The sequence below is a fragment of the Podarcis bocagei genome (genome assembly GCF_964188305.1).
Source record: "Podarcis bocagei genome assembly, chromosome: 1".
In the NCBI taxonomy this organism is placed as follows: Eukaryota; Metazoa; Chordata; class Lepidosauria; order Squamata; family Lacertidae; genus Podarcis; species Podarcis bocagei.
In genome coordinates this window covers 75,197,361-75,214,739 of record NC_138125.1, presented here as the reverse complement: position 1 = coordinate 75,214,739, position 17,379 = coordinate 75,197,361, and the positions used below count along the sequence as shown (strand labels likewise).

The window sequence follows — 17,379 nt, the reverse complement described above, 5'->3', positions numbered from 1 at the left end:
CTTCAGAATGAGGTACATAGATGTGTAGTCTTTATGAGATATGGTTTATTTACACAAATATACAACATGAGGCTAGATGGAGGGGTTCACAGCATTAACACCCTAAGAGGGCATTGGTTCCCCCATAGCTGCATCCTTAGATTCAAACAGAAATCAAACATCACTTTTGACTCTCTCACTTCCCAGCTTGCAGCTTTTCTTCCTGCTTCTAACTTCTAGCTCACACCACACAACTCTCAACTCTGGCCCTTGATTTTTTAACTATCAGTGATTTGAGGGAGGGGGCCCATTCATTTGCTGTCTGGCACAGACCCACTTCCTTTGTTCCCTTAATGAGCCATCATCTCACCACAAAGTCAAGTCTGGTTATTTCGGAAATTTGAATCCTTGATTAGATTTTAATGCTTGCTGGACTCAGAAATTACCTCTTCATGCTTTAACCGGTCCCAAGTTTACTAGATATATTTGACTGTAATTTCCCACAATGTGTTTTTGTATGCATATGTTTTACGCAAATTTCAGTACAGTAGTGCTTCTCTAGTGGAAGGGAGTTCCTCTGAAGGTGGTGGACTCTCCTTCCCTGAGAGCTTTTTCAACAGAGGTCGGATGGTCATCTGCCAGGGATTCTTTAGTTGTGATTCCTTCATTGCAGGGGGTTGCGCTAGATGATCCTTGAAGGACCCTCCCAATTCTACCATTCTGTGATTCCCCCCCCCCCGCCCGCCCAGTAAGAACAGGGAAGGCTGGGCGTAGATAACAGGCAAGACCCAACACTCCAAACCCAACAACTCTCCCCAGTGCTAGCCACTGAGCAGATGCAGAGAGAGCAGGGCAAGCCAAAAAGGCGCGCGGTATTTCCGCTTCCACCAATCAGAGCCCGACTGCAAAGGTGCGGGGAAACGCCGACCACGCCCACATCTGATGTCAGTGCGGGCGGCCTGAGGCGAGATCCATGGCTGCTTCCGGGAGTGGCTCCTCCTCTATTGCGACGTTATGGACGCCGTGCGCGAGGAGCCGACCCAGGCGCTGTTCGCTTGGGTAAGTTCCTGTGTCGGTGCCCGGAAAAGGGCGGAAGCGGTCGTCCTACGGGCATATGCGGCGGGCGGGGCGGGTGGAGGGGGATAGGAAGAACGGAGCGAGGCCGCCCTTTGCTCTTTACTGCTGGTCGGGTGGGATGATGATGCGTTGGTCCTCTGCAAATAAGTTTCACGGGCTCCGGCGGCGCTGCTCTGAGCCCGAATCGAGCTGTTGACATAGTTTCCCCACACACATCGCACCAGCCTCCCTCTCCGCTTCCACCGCCCCTGACGGATGTTATTGGCAAACCCCCGTCTCTGAAAGGACCCGTCGAAATATGCAAGGCGCTAGTCGGATTTGCTGTTTGGTACCCACCCTCCCACTTTAATAAAACTAAAATAGGAGCAGGCTCTGTGACTAAGGGTGACAGGCAGCAAACCAACAAGCGAAGCTCCATCATGGCTTCAGCTCTCTGCCGTTTTAGGCGCATATGCAGTGCCGCATTTACGTATAAGCTGAACAAGCTGGATGTACATTTCCAAAATATAAGATTAAAAACAAATAAAATAAAACCTACATACAGCAACAGTGTTTTGTGTTGTGTAGGTTCCTATGATGTAAGTAATGGGCCCCACCTGCTAGCCTGCTCCCTAAAATATCACTGGTTTTAGATACCTATTACGTCCATAAATTACCAGATAGCAGGGACGCGGACTTATAAAAATTATTGGGGGCCCCCGGGAAAGCTCATGAATAATAAATAAACTCATGAATATGCAAATAAAGTGGCACCACCTCGTGAGCGAATAGGGGAGAGCGTGCTGCGCCTATTAATCAGCTCCGAAGGAAATTGGGTGGAGCTTTTGCTCGGGAGGGAGGGCAGGAGGCATGCAGCCCGACCCTGTGCATTTTGGGCTGGGGGAGCGGCGGCGATGGCGCTCTGCTGGAGGGGCGCCGGAGATTATTGGGGGGGCGGAGCCCCCCCAAACGAATTTTTGAGGGGGCTCGGGCCCCCTCAAGCCCCATGGAGTCGGCGCCTATGCCAGATAGCATATATTCAACACAACAAACAGCAACAATTTGTTGTTGACAAAGGACAACGGGACATATAAAGGGCCTCTTTACCTTCAATAGCTTAGGGCCTCATCAAACCTAAATGTGGCCCTGTGCATATGGCATGCCAGATTCTCACACTTGGAAGAGCTAAACCTGTTGTTGAGTCATGCTGTTTCAAAAGGCATAAGCTTCTGCTTGCAGGGAAGACAGCAGAGCCCATTGTTCACAAGCATGAACTTGGAACTCTGTTTATGTTTTAAATCCACTTTAGACACCCCTCAAGCACCAAGAAGGACACACCTGCTGAGAGGTGGACCCTTCAGATGACTCAAGTGAATCTTGGATCCCCGTAAGGTGTTTAAGCCAATGCTGCTCCCTGTTGCCCAGGGATGGAAGTGTCTTCTGATTTTCATGGCCCTCCCATTCTGGTTCGTTTGCCCATGGCTTGTGGGGAGTGATTAAAATGTTTTGCTAGGCCTTGGTGTCTGTCCATCCGCTGCAGTAGAGGCCATTTTTATTTGCCCTTAGAACTTCGAGGTATAAACAGCAGCATGTCTCTGGGGATGTGAGTCCCCTAACCCTAGCTAATATCCATGCATTGTGGAGAATGGAGCTTCTAAGTCATCCGAGATGGATTTATGGATAAATTCTCCAATTTAATAATTAAGCACGGCTGTCTGTCCCTGCCCACTTGTTGTAGTTGTTAGGCGAGTATTCCAATAAGATCTGGCCACCATTTCACAGCCTAATCTACAGGGTTGCTGTTAAAATAAATTAGTGAAGGGGAAGACCGTGTGCCACCTTGATCTTGTCAGACAGATGAAATATAAATAGATGGCAATGTGCATTACCTCACTTAAAAATGTGGCTAGCCAGCCCTGTGTTTCAGGGTCCTCCTCATTCTGCTGGATTGGTGTCTGCCCTAAAGTCTTGTCCCAATGCCATTACTATAAGTAATGCATGTGACATGCCTAGGTATAATTCTGGTGGAGCTGAGGAAACTGAATTGAAATGGTAAAGAGTTTTGAGCATTGCCTCCTTAGCTTTAACTTCATGTTTGCACACATGCCACAGCTGTCCAATAAGGCTAAATATTATAGGATATAATGCTTTCTATTCTACTCTTTGAGCAGCTAGTCTGTTTCAGAGAGCATAAATATTTCTCAATGTGCAAAAAAAGCCAGGATTATAACCACATGTCAAAGCAAGCTGTTAAGACTTGTAGTTCTTATTAAACAGTTTTTCTGTATCAGATATGAAACTTTGCAGACAGGCTTAAATCAGCTTTAAAAAAAAAAATGGCCCTGAAGACATATGCAAAACCTGAGATGGCTGGGATGTGCATATGTTTTCCCCACTTCCAAATTATATCTCATTAGCAGCATTTATATGACTTCAGAAATACTTCTTAGGCTGACATATGGAAATGCCCCAAGGTGGCCAAGATTTGTCTTGCTGGATAACACATAATGACATTTCATTGTAAAAGTCATGGATGGATGTTGTAAAATATATGTGTATTGGATCCTGAAATTATTTTTCAGAAGTACCTTTCAATGAAATTGATGTGACTTGCTTCCAAATAACAGCCGGATCGAACAGATGCCTGCCAGTTTTATGCTTCCAACTTGGGGGGGGGGGTAGTTGAATATGAAATGCACATATACTTAGCCATTCAAAAGTGCCATTGGCAAGAATCTTAAAAGATAGAGCTCTCTCCCTGGGGAGAAAGCCCAAAGGCTAGTGGTTCTAATGAGATTTATGTTACAATAAGGTCTAGACTGATTTGCACCATTGACTTCCTGAGTCCAGGAGACTGTAAAATCCTCAGCTGCAAAGGACAGAAGTGTACAGGACTGCTGTAAAAAAAATAAATCTTTCTGATGCTACACTTGTGCTGATTATGTCAAACCCTTTGCAAGATAGTACAACAGTTAGAATTGCTTCAGGCAAGTCTCCTTCCATGTATAATTTCAATTAATTACTTTTTCATCCTTATTGATTTTTTTTTTTTAATAAAAAGAGTGGTTGGGTCTCAGTACTGCCACTGCTCATACCATTAAACTTCGAAGGATTTTCTTTCAATGCAACAACATGCAGACCAGAATCTGCATGATGGGAAGAGAGTAGATAGGGAGATTTTTTCTCCTTCTCTCATACTAGAACTCGAGGCCATCTAATAAAGCTGAATGTTAGAAGATTCAGGACAGACAAAATGAAGCATTTTATCATGCAGTACATATGGAATTCATCCCCACAGGTTGTAGCAATGATCACCAACCTGGATGGCTTTAAAAGATGTTTAGACAAAGCTATCATGCCATCATGGCTATGCTCTACCTCTACTGTCGGGACAGGATGCTTCCATACCAATTGCTGGGAATCAGGAGTGTGGAGACTGCTGCTGTCCTCAGGTCCTGCTTCTGGGCTTCCTATACGAAACTGGCTGGCCCCTGTGAGAAGAGGATGCTGGGCTAGATGGGCCTTTGTTCTGACTCATCAGGGCTTTTCTTATGTCCTTAGGGAGCAAACAGCTATGGACAACTGGGTCTTGGTCATAAAGAAGATGTACTCCTGCCCCAGGCCCTTAAAGAATTGCCCTGCAGTCAGAAGAACATCACAAGTATTACTGGAGGAGGAGGACATTCTGTAATTGTTACTGGTAAGAAACTGGCATTTCTGTTTCCTGCCCATAGCATACTTGCAAGACTTAATTTTTTAACTCTCTTGTTGCTACCCATATACGACTTCATGGTTGCTTAAATTTCTCTTTCCATCTTTCTTTAAAATGAGGTGATGAAATGCTCTTTGTGTCATCAAATGGTGGATAAGGTTTTTGGATTTTTGCTGCTTTGCTGTTCTTCATCATTTCTTTTGTGTGTGTGTGTGTGTGTGTGTGTGTGTGTGTGGAGGGTGCTGATGAGCTACTCAGTGACTCAAATAATGGTAATGAGCTAATTTAGGACAAATCTGCATGAGACTTATTTTGGGATCAGATGTGCCCATGCAGCACGTACAGTCCTCCACATTTTGCATGTGCTGGGGCTGCATCTGTGATGGTCTCCTAGCTGTTCAGCACGGAGCCTGTGCTGTTTAAGTTGTAAAGTGAAAGGCCCCAGTCAGGGGCGCCGACTTATAAAAAATATTGGGGGGGCCCATACCGGGGTCCTGCCGCTGGTTCGCTCGGGTAGCCGGGAGAACGCAGTTCGAGGTGGCGGTGTTGGGGAGAGACCCTCGCTCAGGGCGCCACGAGACTTGGCGGCCGGCGGCCTATCTGGGGGGTTTTGGAGCGTATTTCGGCGGAGCGATTGGGGAGGAGGGGGCTTGTTGCCGGATTCTTCAGCTGAGCCGGAGATCCGCTGCTGGGGGGTCCCTGGGCCGAGTTGTGAGCACGGCCTGCTGAAGGGAGATCCAGCCGATTGCGCGACAGGGACGGCCGGGGCTCTCCGGCTAGGGCGCGCGGCTGGCTGGCTGGCGAGGGAGCAGGTGGGGAGGAGGCGGGGGTCCTCACTCTCTTAGGAAACGCACCCGCGCGCCCGATTGCCACGAAGTCCGAAGGGTGCGTGTGTGGAATTAAAAAGCAAAAACGAGATACGGGCAGGGCAGGCAAAGAGTTTTCTGCAAGAGGATGGAGGGCAGGTTGAAGAGAAAATCACTCAGGATGAGACAGTCAAATCAGCCATGATAAAATGGGCTCAGGATATTGGGTATAACATCATGTTTGAGGACTGGGAAAGGTTATGGACCACCGGAATGAAATTCACGGCATGTAATGCCTTGAAGGAAAATATTATGAAAATGTTTTATAGGTGGTACATGACCCCAGTCAAGCTTGCAAAAATATATCACCTGTCTGATAATAAATGTTGGAAATGTAAGGAGGCTGAAGGGACATTCTTTCACCTCTGGTGGACTTGTCCAAAAGTGAAGACCACCTGGGAAATGATCTATAATGAGTTAAAAAAGGTATTTAAGTATACCTTTCCCAAGAAACCAGAGGCCTTCCTCTTGGGCATTGTTGGCCAGAAAGTGTTAAAGAAGGATAGAACTTTCTTTATGTATGCAACTACAGCAGCAAGAATACTTATCGCAAAATATTGGAAGACACAAGATTTGCCCACACTGGAAGAGTGGCAGACGCAATTGATGGACTACATGGAACTGGCTGAAATGACTGGCAGAATCCGAGATTTGGGAGAAGAAACAACGGAAGACTGGAAAAAACTTAAGGACTATTTACAAAAACAATATAAGTTGTATGAATGTTAAAAATTTACACGATTCGGAAACTATAGCTTCAGCAATTAGATTTGGGAAACAGGAAATTATATTTTAAGTAAGAAAAGGTCAAAATCTAAGGTAATACTATGTTTAATTTAAGATATAAGTAACTGATGAAAAGTATGTTAAATTTAGAGGTATAGTATTTGAAAAGTACAAAATAAGGTACGAAACAAGGTAATAATCTGATATCTTTATTATAAAGAATGCAGGGTAAGGGAGATGCGAGGAAGTCCAGTTAGTTATATAAAAAATGTGTTGAATGGTTGGTTTTCTTTTCTTCTTTTTCTTTTTTTCTTTTTCTTGTTCTTTTACTTTTTTCTTCAGTGTATGTTTCTAACTTTGTATTTGAAAACTTAATAAAATATTTATAAAAAAAAAGAAGAGAAAATCCTTTCGCTTTTCTGGGGCGCAGGGAAGTCTCAGAGCCGGAGGTTGGGGAAGGGACCCCCTTTGCTCTGCCCTCTTCTCCCGTCTTAGATTCGCATGGGGGTCCCCGCCCGAGCTTGCCTGGCCACCGGGCCACACAAGGGCCGCGCTCTACGCGGCGCGCCTTGCTAGCCGCGCAGCTGTCCTCCGCGGCTGCGGAGCGGCCCTGCGCCGGTGCCCAGCCCCTCTGGGCGCCCGCTGCGCTGCCAATGACAAGCGGGCGATGTCGCGGGCGGGGAAGGCGTCGCTTTCTTTCCCGATCCTGCATCCTCCCAGTCTTCCAGCCCTTTTTTGGGTTGGAAGCTCGTCTCGTTCGCCCTTCTCCTTTCTTCACCCTGCGCGCAATTTTCCTCCCTCGTCTCCCTCCCCATTTCTCCTTCCTTCCTGACTGACTGGCTCTGGCTCTGGCTCTGGCTCTGGCTCGGGCTTTGGCTTTGGCTCTGGCTCGGGCTCGGGCAGCCACAGCGTCGGCGGTGTTGGCGATCGGCGGCGCGGGGGGATGGCCCTCCCGGGGGAGCCGGCGCTGCTCAATGGGGTTGCCAAGGAGACAGGCCGGCCGCCCCCCTCCCCCGGCCCGGCGCCCCCCGCCGCACCGGTGCCCGTTATTGAGCTGGTGCGCGCCGGGCGCCCTATAAAAGCCGCGGACGCGCCCACCGCCGCCCGAGATTATTGGGGGGGCTGAGCCCCCCCAAACGAATTTTTGAGGGGGCTCGGGCCCCCTCAAGCCCCATGGAGTCGGCGCCTATGGCCCCAGTTGAAGCCTTGGAGACGTAACTGTAGCGTTCAGTGTTGTTTCTCAATGTGATTCATTTTATCTTTGGACTGCCTAGTGTCGGGATGAGGGACCTGTGCCCCTCCAGATGCTGTTGGACTCCTATAAGCTCCATTCACCATGTGAACAGATGGTGTGACTTGGAGCCTGACAACATCTGGAGCATCACAGGTTCCCCATCACTAGCCTAGTGCTTCAGTCATTTCTGGAGTACAGTTCTTTAAATGAGAAAGAGAGGACTGTGCATTGTTAGTATGAACACTCCCTCGAGTTTTCTGGACAAATAACAATTATTGGGTCTTAAAGTGCCAGTGAATATTGGGTCAAAATATGCATATGTTTTTATTTTGCATATGTTCCTGATAGTATTTGTTCATTTTGCAGACACTGGAGAACTCTTTTTATGTGGCCAAAATAAAGATGGGCAGTTGGGACTTGGTCATACTGAAGATGTGGAACATTTTACATTATGCCTTTCCCTGTCTGGTTGTCCTGTTGTACAAGTTGCCTGTGGCTGGGATTTTACCATCATACTTACAGGTAAATCTAGCAACTAGGCGGAAACAAGTGTTACATGATGTGAAAGCTCCAAGCTTTATCCGGGTCTCCATAACTGTTCAAAAGCTTTACAGTGAGCTATATGTAAAATCACAAGGCTATAAATTGTTGACTTTTTGGAAATGGAAGACTGTGCATTCAGCCGAGTGCTGCTGTAGCATAATGGTTAAGAAAATGAGCTGTTAGCCAAGACAGTTAGCCTTGACCTTGCACTTGCCCCATGGCCTTAGTTTCAAAGGTTACTGTGTAGCAAAGATTAGATCCAGTGAAGTTTGGAAGTGAATGGGTCTTAAGTTAGTAGTAGTCTTATTCCATCGCCATCAATGAGGCATAGATGTGACTTTTAATAAAAATGAACCTGTTTCTTACTAGTGGGGAAATGGACTCCAGTGCCCTAGGTATCTCCTTGAGGTAAACAATAGAAATGTGAAGATTTCCAGTGCTGTTCTATCTTGCAGGAAATGGTCAGGTGTTATCTTGTGGGTCTCATTCTTTTGGGCAACTCGGAGTTCCTGATGCCTCAGGAGGAAATGCTGTCCCACAGAAAATTAAGGTGAGGTGCTATCAGCACAAACATTTAAATTCACCATTATGTCCAGTTGTATGATGATTCCTTCCATATGCCACTTGACTGTGGATCAACAGCTTTTGATGTTTCCTTTGTATCATGCATGCTGGACTACACGTTCATTAATGGCTTCTGAAAATTTCAATAGCATGGCTAAAAAATATTGTTCTGTATTGTAGAGTTGTGAAAGAGAATGTAAATATGTTTTTTCTTCCTTGTCTGAAAGACGATACAGGACAAAGTAGTGAATGTTGCTGCTGGGCTCAGACATGCAGTAGCTGTAACTGGTGAGTTATTAATACAGTACATACCCGGTAGTTCCTTACTAAAAGTTGCAACCATGTAACAACATAAAAACTGTTACACTGTCTCAGATGATGGGTGTGTATCCACAGCTATAATTGTTATGTGATTTAGAGGAAGCTGTGAAGCAATTAAAAATACTTCATCCCCAGTTATTCACTGACAGGCTGATACCTCAGTCTAATATACCTTAGAAGCCTGCTTATAATCACTTGCCGTTACCCTAGTGTTGCTCATCAGGGTGGGTTGATATTTCATGTTAGTTTGTAAATTAATTAGGAAGGCCTGATAGCGACATAGTTTCTGACACCATGCAAGCCCTAGCACAGTGTCTGAGGTAGTGGTGCATATCTGGCTGTGGGTTTCCCCCCAAGAGCCAGACAGAGAGGCCTAGAGGACCACATCTGGTCCCCAGGCCTGAGGTTCCCCACCTCTGCATTAGGAGGCTCCTTGTGTTTGCAGGTCACCTTGGTATACATAGCTTCAATAAGTGTACATGGGCTTACCATCATCACTTAAGGAGTGATTGATAAGGCACAGTCACAGAGAAGATCTCTGCAACTGGCAGAGCTTTGTCATAATCACCAAATAAGTGCAAATGGCCTATCAGCAAATTCCATGGAAGTTTCTCCTGTGGTTTATGACATTGTTGCCTGGACTCTTGAGCAGCTTACAACCGTTTCACAAATCACAGAGGGTCAAACCTGAACCTGCCACCAAATCTCCAGGAAGCTGCATCTAATTGCAGCTCCGTCTATGTGTGTACTAAACATTGGCCTTATTCATTTATTACATGAGGTATCTGCTTAATATATTAATGTACACCTTAAAAACCAGATGCGTGACGTTGTCTCGAACCTAGCGTACTGTTATTTGGGGCGTTGAGAATTTCTCCTGCTAGATTGTTTTGTTATTCTATAATTTATGTGTTTACGTTTTCCAGGTTAATATTTGCATTAGTAAAAATAGTAACACCCCCCCACCACCACCCAATGTCTTTTAGCAGGGGAATAGCCTTTAACATGAATATTTCATTTTCCTTTTGCATGTACATGCTGAAAAGAAAATGGTTCAGTCTTCCAGTGGGGAGTTGGCATGGCATCTCAGGCGAAGCGGGCATGCCAAGGACAGATGGTTCCATCTTTTTGGAGGGCTAAAGAGCCTTGCAAAGTAACAGGTTTGTTATCTAAATATTTAAGGTATGGATCAAGCATGTCATGTGCAAGCAAGGGGTCCACAAATTTTGGCTTGCCTTAGTAGCCAGCCATTATTTGTGGCTATACCCAATGATACTGATCACTCCTTTCCTAAGTCCTCAGATGCTGCTCTGTTGTTGCTGTAATAGCATGTATCGCATTCCCTTAGCACTCTCTGATTCCATTCCCAATCAGCCCAAACACAAACCCCAGCCATATACTTGGCACCTGAGACTCTGTCTTTTGCAGAACACATCACTCAGCCCAGAGAATGCCCAGCACAGAGAGAGTCATATGTAGTGTTTTAATGGTGAACTTTTGGATGTTGATCCTGAACTGTCCTTTATTATTATTGTTGCAATGCTTCTCGCCATATAAGCTTTTATCAGTAAGCACCAGCACCTTGAATTGGTCCTGGAAACTAACTGGAACCTACTGTCGTTGACATAAAACTTATGCAACATGATCCAAGAAGAATCCACTAGGAAACAAACTTTCAATCTCAATTTATTTGCTTTCTTTTCTGAAGAAGAGAAGTATGTTGCAATCTGTATAAGTACAGTCCCTTCCCAGTTGGATTTTTCAGAAGTTTTCCCCCGGAGGGCCTCAGTCAGAGGGAGAAAGGAGAGAAATGGAGGGAAAAGAGAAACCGTGGGAAACAAATGGTGAATGAAGAAATGGATAGTTTATGCCCTATCCTGGCCTTCAGGTTCCTCTTTGTCAGGAACAAGATACAAAACACATCTTTGTCCTTGTCTCAAGAAGAGAAAACTGGGAATATGGATTTATTCTTATAGCAGTTAAAATATGTTAACGCTGGGAATTGGTCTGACAGTTTCTCATGTACTTTGCAGTGTTATGTTAAGATGTTTACATCACAAATCTCTTTTGTCAAATAACATTGTTTGAAAACTCTTGTTATCAGGCGGAGCTGGTGAAATTGATATGCAGTGGTACCTTTGGTTATGAACTGAATCCGTTCCGGAGATATGTTTGTAACTGGAAACTGTTCTTATCCTGAGGCATGCTTTCGCTAATGGTGGCTCCCGCTGCGCACGTGCTTCTAGTGCGCAATTTCTGCTCTCATCCTGGGGCAAAGTTCCTAACCAGGAGCAGCTACTTCCAGGTTAGCAGATCTCATAACCTGCAGTGTGCGTAACCAGAAGCATTCGTAACCAGAGGTACCACTGTAATAAACACACAGATAGCACTTCGAGAGGTTATTCCTTCTGCCCAGGAACTGGAGTTCTGGTCATTTGGCCAAGCTGGCAATGGGAGCCAGTTGTATGCTCAGGAACAATATACCTTCTGTTAGGAATGTTTTAAGCATTATGATCCCTTCCCTGCCTCCTCGACACTGATTGCTGTTAGCAGGTTGAACTATCCACTGTCCTATTGTGGCTTGCAGTTGCTGAATGCACCAGTTAAGAGCCAGTACCCAAAAAACTTGCAACCCTTTCCCCTTTCCTGTTTTGTGGAGTGCAGAATAATAAGCCAAATCAAAATGTCTTTTAGGTCTGTTTACATTATTAGGCTCTGCACAGTAACAATATGTTCCTTAGCTCATCCTCACCTCTCTCTCTCCTCTTGGCAGTGTTGTTCTCTCCTTGTGGCCTTGTACTCTTCTCTGATAGCCTAATTAACCACCCTATGGTTGTCAAAAGTTAGTGTTCCCCTTTTTCTTTTCTTTAATATCTTAGATGCATATAGATGAGCTGTGATCTATAAAATTAGTTGGGGAGGTAGTAACCTGACATGGCCCAAGTAGCTTCCCAAAGAGCCTGCACAAACAGCTTTTGTTAGCTCTCCTATGCAGCTGTGTGTTGTGTTGTGGCATTCTGTATTCCAGTGTGGTGTAGTGGTTAAGAGCGGTAGTCATGTAATCTGGGGAACCGGGTTCGCGTCTCCGCTCCTCCACATGCAGCTGCTGGGTGACCTTGGGCCAGTCACACTTCTTTGAAGCCTCTCAGCCCCACTCACCTCACAGAGTGTTTGTTGTGGGGGAGGAAGGGAAAGGAGAATGTTAGCCGCTTTGAGACTCCTTAAGGGGAGTGAAAGGCGGGATATCAAATCCAAACAACAACAACAACAACAACAACAAAGGAAGTATCCCTCTCCAGCTAACAGAAAATAATGGGTTATTGTCCTAGGTCTAGAAAACATCAAAGTAAAGAGCATCACTTCTGGGTCGCATCATGTCACATCACTCACAGGTGAGTTTCTTTTGTTTGGTTGGCTGTAGCTTTGGACAAAGTGATGTCTGTCTGTTGAACCATGAAAAATATTTTGTCTCCGAGACTAGTTCATCCCCTTTCCTGTAAGATGTGTGTCCCCGTTTTTGTTCAGATTTAATCTAGCTGCCCTCATAACATGCTTCCTGCTCCTGCCACATTTAAAACAGGCTTGTGATCCTCCTCAAACATACAACATGTATTGCATAGAGAATTAAGTTGCAGCTCCAGTTGTGTACACAGAAATATATGCTTTTTGTGCTTGTAGAGTCTGTTGCCACTTTAAAAAATTGAGTGCATTACTTTTCTTAGAATGTTTGTTCATCTGTTTCAAAGACTAGACAGAGAACAGATGTGCAACTGTAAAATGACATTTAGTCAACATTTTTGTGTCCTTTAACTTCCCTTTTTTAATATGTTCCTTTTCTTCTTTAAGATGAAGGAGAGTTATATGTTTGGGGGAGCAACAGACACAAGCAGTTAGTGAGCAAAGATGATTTTCTTTTGAAACCCCAGAAGATAGAAACCCACTATTTTGGAGGCGAAAAGGTCAGAAGAGTCTGGAATGGATGGACGCACATGGTGGCACAGACAGGTAGGACATCAACTGTGCATGCTGCATATAAAAATACTTTGTTTACCGAAAGTGATGTTTGGATGGTTTCTTAAAAAAGTGCTTTCAGGTTGAGTTGTTTGGACAGTGTGGCTTTTGCATTTAGAAATGTGGGAAATGTGTGATTTAGGCTTTAGGGCTGAACTGTGTTGGTTCCCCCTCCCCACAATTGCTGAAGTTCCCATTTTGATGGTTGTTCTGCCAGTGCAAGCATTTCTGCTTGTTCTGCTTGACAGACAGGGTGATTTCCCTCTTCCCCATGCATCATTCTGGGCGTTCTCCTGACCTTCCAGTGCAGATTTGTGGGAGGAGGGAGTGGTCTTGTTGAGCTGGCAGGAGTCCTTATGCTGGCTTCCACTAGTGCACTGGGTTAGGGGAATCCAGCTCCAATTCAGAAGTAGTACTTGTGATATGGAAAGGAAGAAGAAGGCAGGTTTGTTGCACGAGTTGCTGTTTGAATAGCTTTGCATCCTTCTGAGGACCAGTAACCAGTTGCCCAGGGAAACTCCCTCCCCAACATAGTAGCCTGGTTCAGTCAAAACACCCCCACCAGCAAAAAAGTGGTAAAAATACACGCCTAATTTAAATTTTAAAAAATTAAAATTAAGAAGGGGTCTTGATGAGTGCCAAGGAGGGTATATGAGGGTGCCATTGTGCCACCTCTTTGCATGTGCTCTGTGCTTGCAGGCTGCATTGCCAAAGAACTGCAGAAGTGCGCAATCAAAGCTGAAACTTGCTGCTTATCGTTTATATTTCTCATGATGATGAGGCTGGGCTCTGTAATGCTGCCGATGTAAATTAGGTTACATAAGGATAACATAGAAGTTGTTTGACTGAAGGCAGTCCTAAATATAGCAGAAGGGTGGTGAAGAACAGGAGAGAGAATGATAGTCTTAAGCCTTACGAAAGGTGAGTCATCCTCAGTTCAGAACAAGTGCTTTCCACAAACTGGTATGGCTGATAACGAAGACAGCTTTAATTAAGGAAGTTTATTTATCTCGGTGTTCTCTCGAATAAATCCATTAATCCGTTTGTCATGTACTATCAAATCAAATTACTGTAAAATTGGGTAAAGAAATTCTTGGTACAACCAAAGACTTACAAGCTCCTTCCCCAGAAGGGTTATTTTTTAAAACACACACACACACACACACACAGAGAGAGAGAGAGAGAGAGAGAGAGAGAGAGAGAGAGAGAGAACACTCTCTTACATTGTTGCCTGCTGTAAAAATCCAATGGGAGCTGTAAAGAGTCTCAGAGGAACGATGCACCATCATGCCTCTGGGGAAACAGCACAATAAAAAACTTTTATTATTTATTTTAAGTATTTTTATCCTGCTATTCAGCTGAAAAAGACTCTCAGAGTGGCATACAACGATCAACAACAACAACAGTTTTCTTATTTGTACCCTGCCTATCTGACTGGGTTGCCCCAGCCGCTCTGGGTGGCTCCCAGCATATACAGAAGCCCCATAGGCTTCCAGTCTAAAATGTATTTAGAAAAGGAAAATGGATGGGGAGGAGGAAGAAAGTATACTCAGGCATTACCGCTTATTAGTTGGGAAGGGCCAAAGCAAGCTCTCTGCAGCTGCTGCTCCTTCAGCTTATAGTTGGGATCCAAAATTGCTCCGGCCTCCATGCCAGGGAAGAAGGGGTAAGGGGAAGATTGACATCAGGAGGAAGAATGGGGAGCAGGATGATCTACATTGGTATTTGCTGCCCTGGTGAGCCCAGCCCCTGATGCAGTCACCTCTCCTTGCCTCATGGGTGGGCTGGTCCTGAATAAAGATTACACCACATCTGCTGCCCCGTGGATCCTGCTGCCCGAGACAGCTGCTTTACCTTTACTTTTAGGTGGGCTGGCCCTGGTAGGTACATTGGCCTTTTGTACTAAAAACAGCAAGACAATACCATCTGTATACTTGCTTGAGAGTAACCCCACCAAACCCAGTGGGCCTTACTTCTGTGTAGGGTTGAGAATTCTCCTCTGAGGTAGCCATGGTGAAAACAGAGAACGGGGGATCTTTCTTCCCCTTAATTGTTCATCTAGAACGTATTTGTCTTTGCCCAACACCAACATGAGGCCTCCAACAGATTACTTGCTTTGGGGGAAAGGATTGTGTAGAAATTTAATAAATAATAATAATAATAATAATAATAATAATAATAATAATAATAATAATAAAAATAACAGAGCTGAAGGAGTTTGGACAGAAAAAAAGTTGCTCACACTTGCTATAGATTGAAATTAAACTACTTGGTGTAAATCACCAGCATTCTTTTTGGAAATTAGCACTGTATTTTTCCTTTCTTCCCTACTGCTCCTCTTCTCAATGTTAAATTGTAGTCTTCAAGTCCTTGAGGGACAATGTGGTGCAGTGGATACATCACTGGGGTTTGTACATGGCAGATCTAGGTTCAAATTGCTGCTAGTCTGTCATTAAGTGATATTGGCAGAGGTATGGTCTCTTCTCAGGAAGGCTTTCTTTATATCTCTTTCAACACCTTTTTAATGCGAGGAAAAGTCTTTAAAAAAAACAAATTCCAGGCATTTACCATCCGAGGAACTTTACCATATGTTTGTGTCATTGCCACTTTGACTGTGCTCTTTTTAAAGAACTGTTTGACACTTTATTGTTGTATTTTTAGGATTCTGTAGTCCTCCTCAGGTGTTGTAAAGGTCAAACCATGTTGGAAGTGTGGGGCCATGCACACGAGCTCACCGCCTCTACCTCTGCCTCTGCTGCGTTCAGTAGCAAGGTCTGAAGGAGGCCTTCAAGCATGCTCACTTGAGCATGATTACAAGCCTCCCTGCAAATCGGGGACACCGATCGCCCAGGGTTCCTGATCCTGGCGGGGCTTGTAAGAGTGCTCAAGCGAACATACTTCCAAGCTCCCCCCCCCCATTGCTGCTGAATGCAGCCAGGTTAGGCCTCAAGGGAAGGGGGCTAGTGCCGTGCCTTCGACACAGTTTGACTTGCATAATGCCTGAAAAGGGCTTGTGCTTTCCTTTATAAACTACCCTAGTAATTTGCATTGAAAGGTACTGGATACCTAAACCTACCTCCTAAGGCAGTTTGCAGACCCTCCACCCCACCTCCCCAAAAGGTAAAAGAACATGTCCGTGGTAGTGATCTTGATAGCGTTTCATTAGGTCTTACTGACTTTCCTTAGACAATGGGATGATGTGAGAGATGGAAATTAGTGACTGAGATGGAAGAAGATAAGCCGTCAAACACTTTCCCTTCAGAGAATTGCGCCACAATAGATAGCACAGGTTGTGTGAGCAAGCTGGGGAGAGCTGGAGAGTTCTGGAAATGAAATGGCAGTGACCACTCCCTATTGTATTAAGGAGAGAGCTCCATAAACCTTTAGTAAAACCTCCCTAGAACCGCTGTATAATTTTATTTTTATTATTTGTTAACGATTTCTTAGTTTACAAAAATATGTGCATTGTCTCTTTTTTCGAGTTGCGCTTTCTACAGATCAATTTCATTTGTTGTGAGACATTAGCGTTGCATGCAGTATTAGGTTGGGAGGAAAAGAGGGGGACATGGTGAAGGGGGTGGGGTGGGGTGGTTATGCTTCTATTCTTCTACTTAGTGTACATGTGGGGTTTTGTGTCAGCGTCGCTTGTATGGATTCTTTTACTATTTGCTTGTTATATTTCATTGGTGGTGAAAGAGGTTAGGGGTGGCCTCGGGTGTGGTTATCAGGGTGCTGGTGGCGCTGTGGTCTAAACCACAGAGCCTAGGGCAGGGGTCAGCAAACTTTTTTAGGAGGGGGCCGGTCCACTGTCCCTCATACCTTGTGGGAGGCCAGACCCACCCCTCCCGAAAGCACCCCCTTCCCAAAAGGCCCCTGCCCGGCGATGCCACTCATGCTGCAGCCGTCGACGCCACCTCCTCTTTGGCAGTGTCGGTGTCCTCCATCTTGGCACAGAGCCCATGCCGCTGACCTGGGAGGTGGAGGCAGCCTCCTTGCTGCTGCTGCTTCCTTCCCACTCGGCTGCTTCCTCCCATTGGCCACCTCAGTGGGAAGAAAGGGGCAGCGCCCAGAGGCATCCACGGCTTTTGATTGGCTACAGGAGCTTCCTACAGCCAATCAGAAGCCATGCCACGTCACGGAAGTCAGTCTCCACACGGTGAGGCCTCCGTGCCGTGCCTTTTTAGCGCGGGAACTGACCTAGTGGGCGGCAGGGTCCTCAAGGTATGTGGGCCGGATTAACGAGCCCAGTGGGCCATATCCAGCCTGCGAGCCTTAGTTTGCCAACCTCTGGCCTAGGAATTGCCGATCAGAAGGTTGGTGGTTCGAATCACTGCGACGGGGTGAGCTCCTGTTGCTCAGTCCCTGCT

At 45.5% G+C, this 17,379-nt stretch overlaps 1 protein-coding gene and 2 long non-coding RNA genes across 7 annotated transcripts in view; 1 reads left to right on the top strand and 2 right to left on the bottom strand.

Annotated features, from left to right (window-relative positions):
* Positions 1–17,379, bottom strand: part of LOC308591734 — a 184,298-nt gene that overhangs the window by 130,506 nt on the left and 36,413 nt on the right. The window lies entirely within an intron of this gene.
* SERGEF (secretion regulating guanine nucleotide exchange factor) overlaps positions 934–17,379 on the top strand; it is a 117,641-nt gene continuing 101,195 nt past the window's right edge. For 4 of the 5 annotated variants that reach the window (XM_081202449.1, XM_081202448.1, XM_081202450.1 and 1 more), the window contains exons 1-8: positions 934–1,038; positions 4,597–4,735; positions 7,940–8,095; positions 8,572–8,666; positions 8,908–8,968; positions 10,048–10,161; positions 12,331–12,393; positions 12,848–13,006. In XM_081202449.1, coding sequence (XP_081058575.1) covers positions 994–1,038; positions 4,597–4,735; positions 7,940–8,095; positions 8,572–8,666; positions 8,908–8,968; positions 10,048–10,161; positions 12,331–12,393; positions 12,848–13,006 — 832 coding nt within the window. In that variant the 5' untranslated portion in view covers positions 934–993. Of the gene's footprint in view, positions 1,039–1,116; positions 1,385–4,596; positions 4,736–7,939; positions 8,096–8,571; positions 8,667–8,907; positions 8,969–10,047; positions 10,162–12,330; positions 12,394–12,847; positions 13,007–17,379 lie in introns of those variants that run through there. The other variant, XM_081202451.1, reaches the window with a different exon arrangement.
* Positions 14,244–17,018, bottom strand: LOC308591716. Its single transcript, XR_014010229.1, has 3 exons — positions 16,927–17,018; positions 14,986–15,126; positions 14,244–14,305 (listed from the first exon to the last, which is right to left on the bottom strand). It is a non-coding gene; the product is annotated as an uncharacterized lncRNA (long non-coding RNA).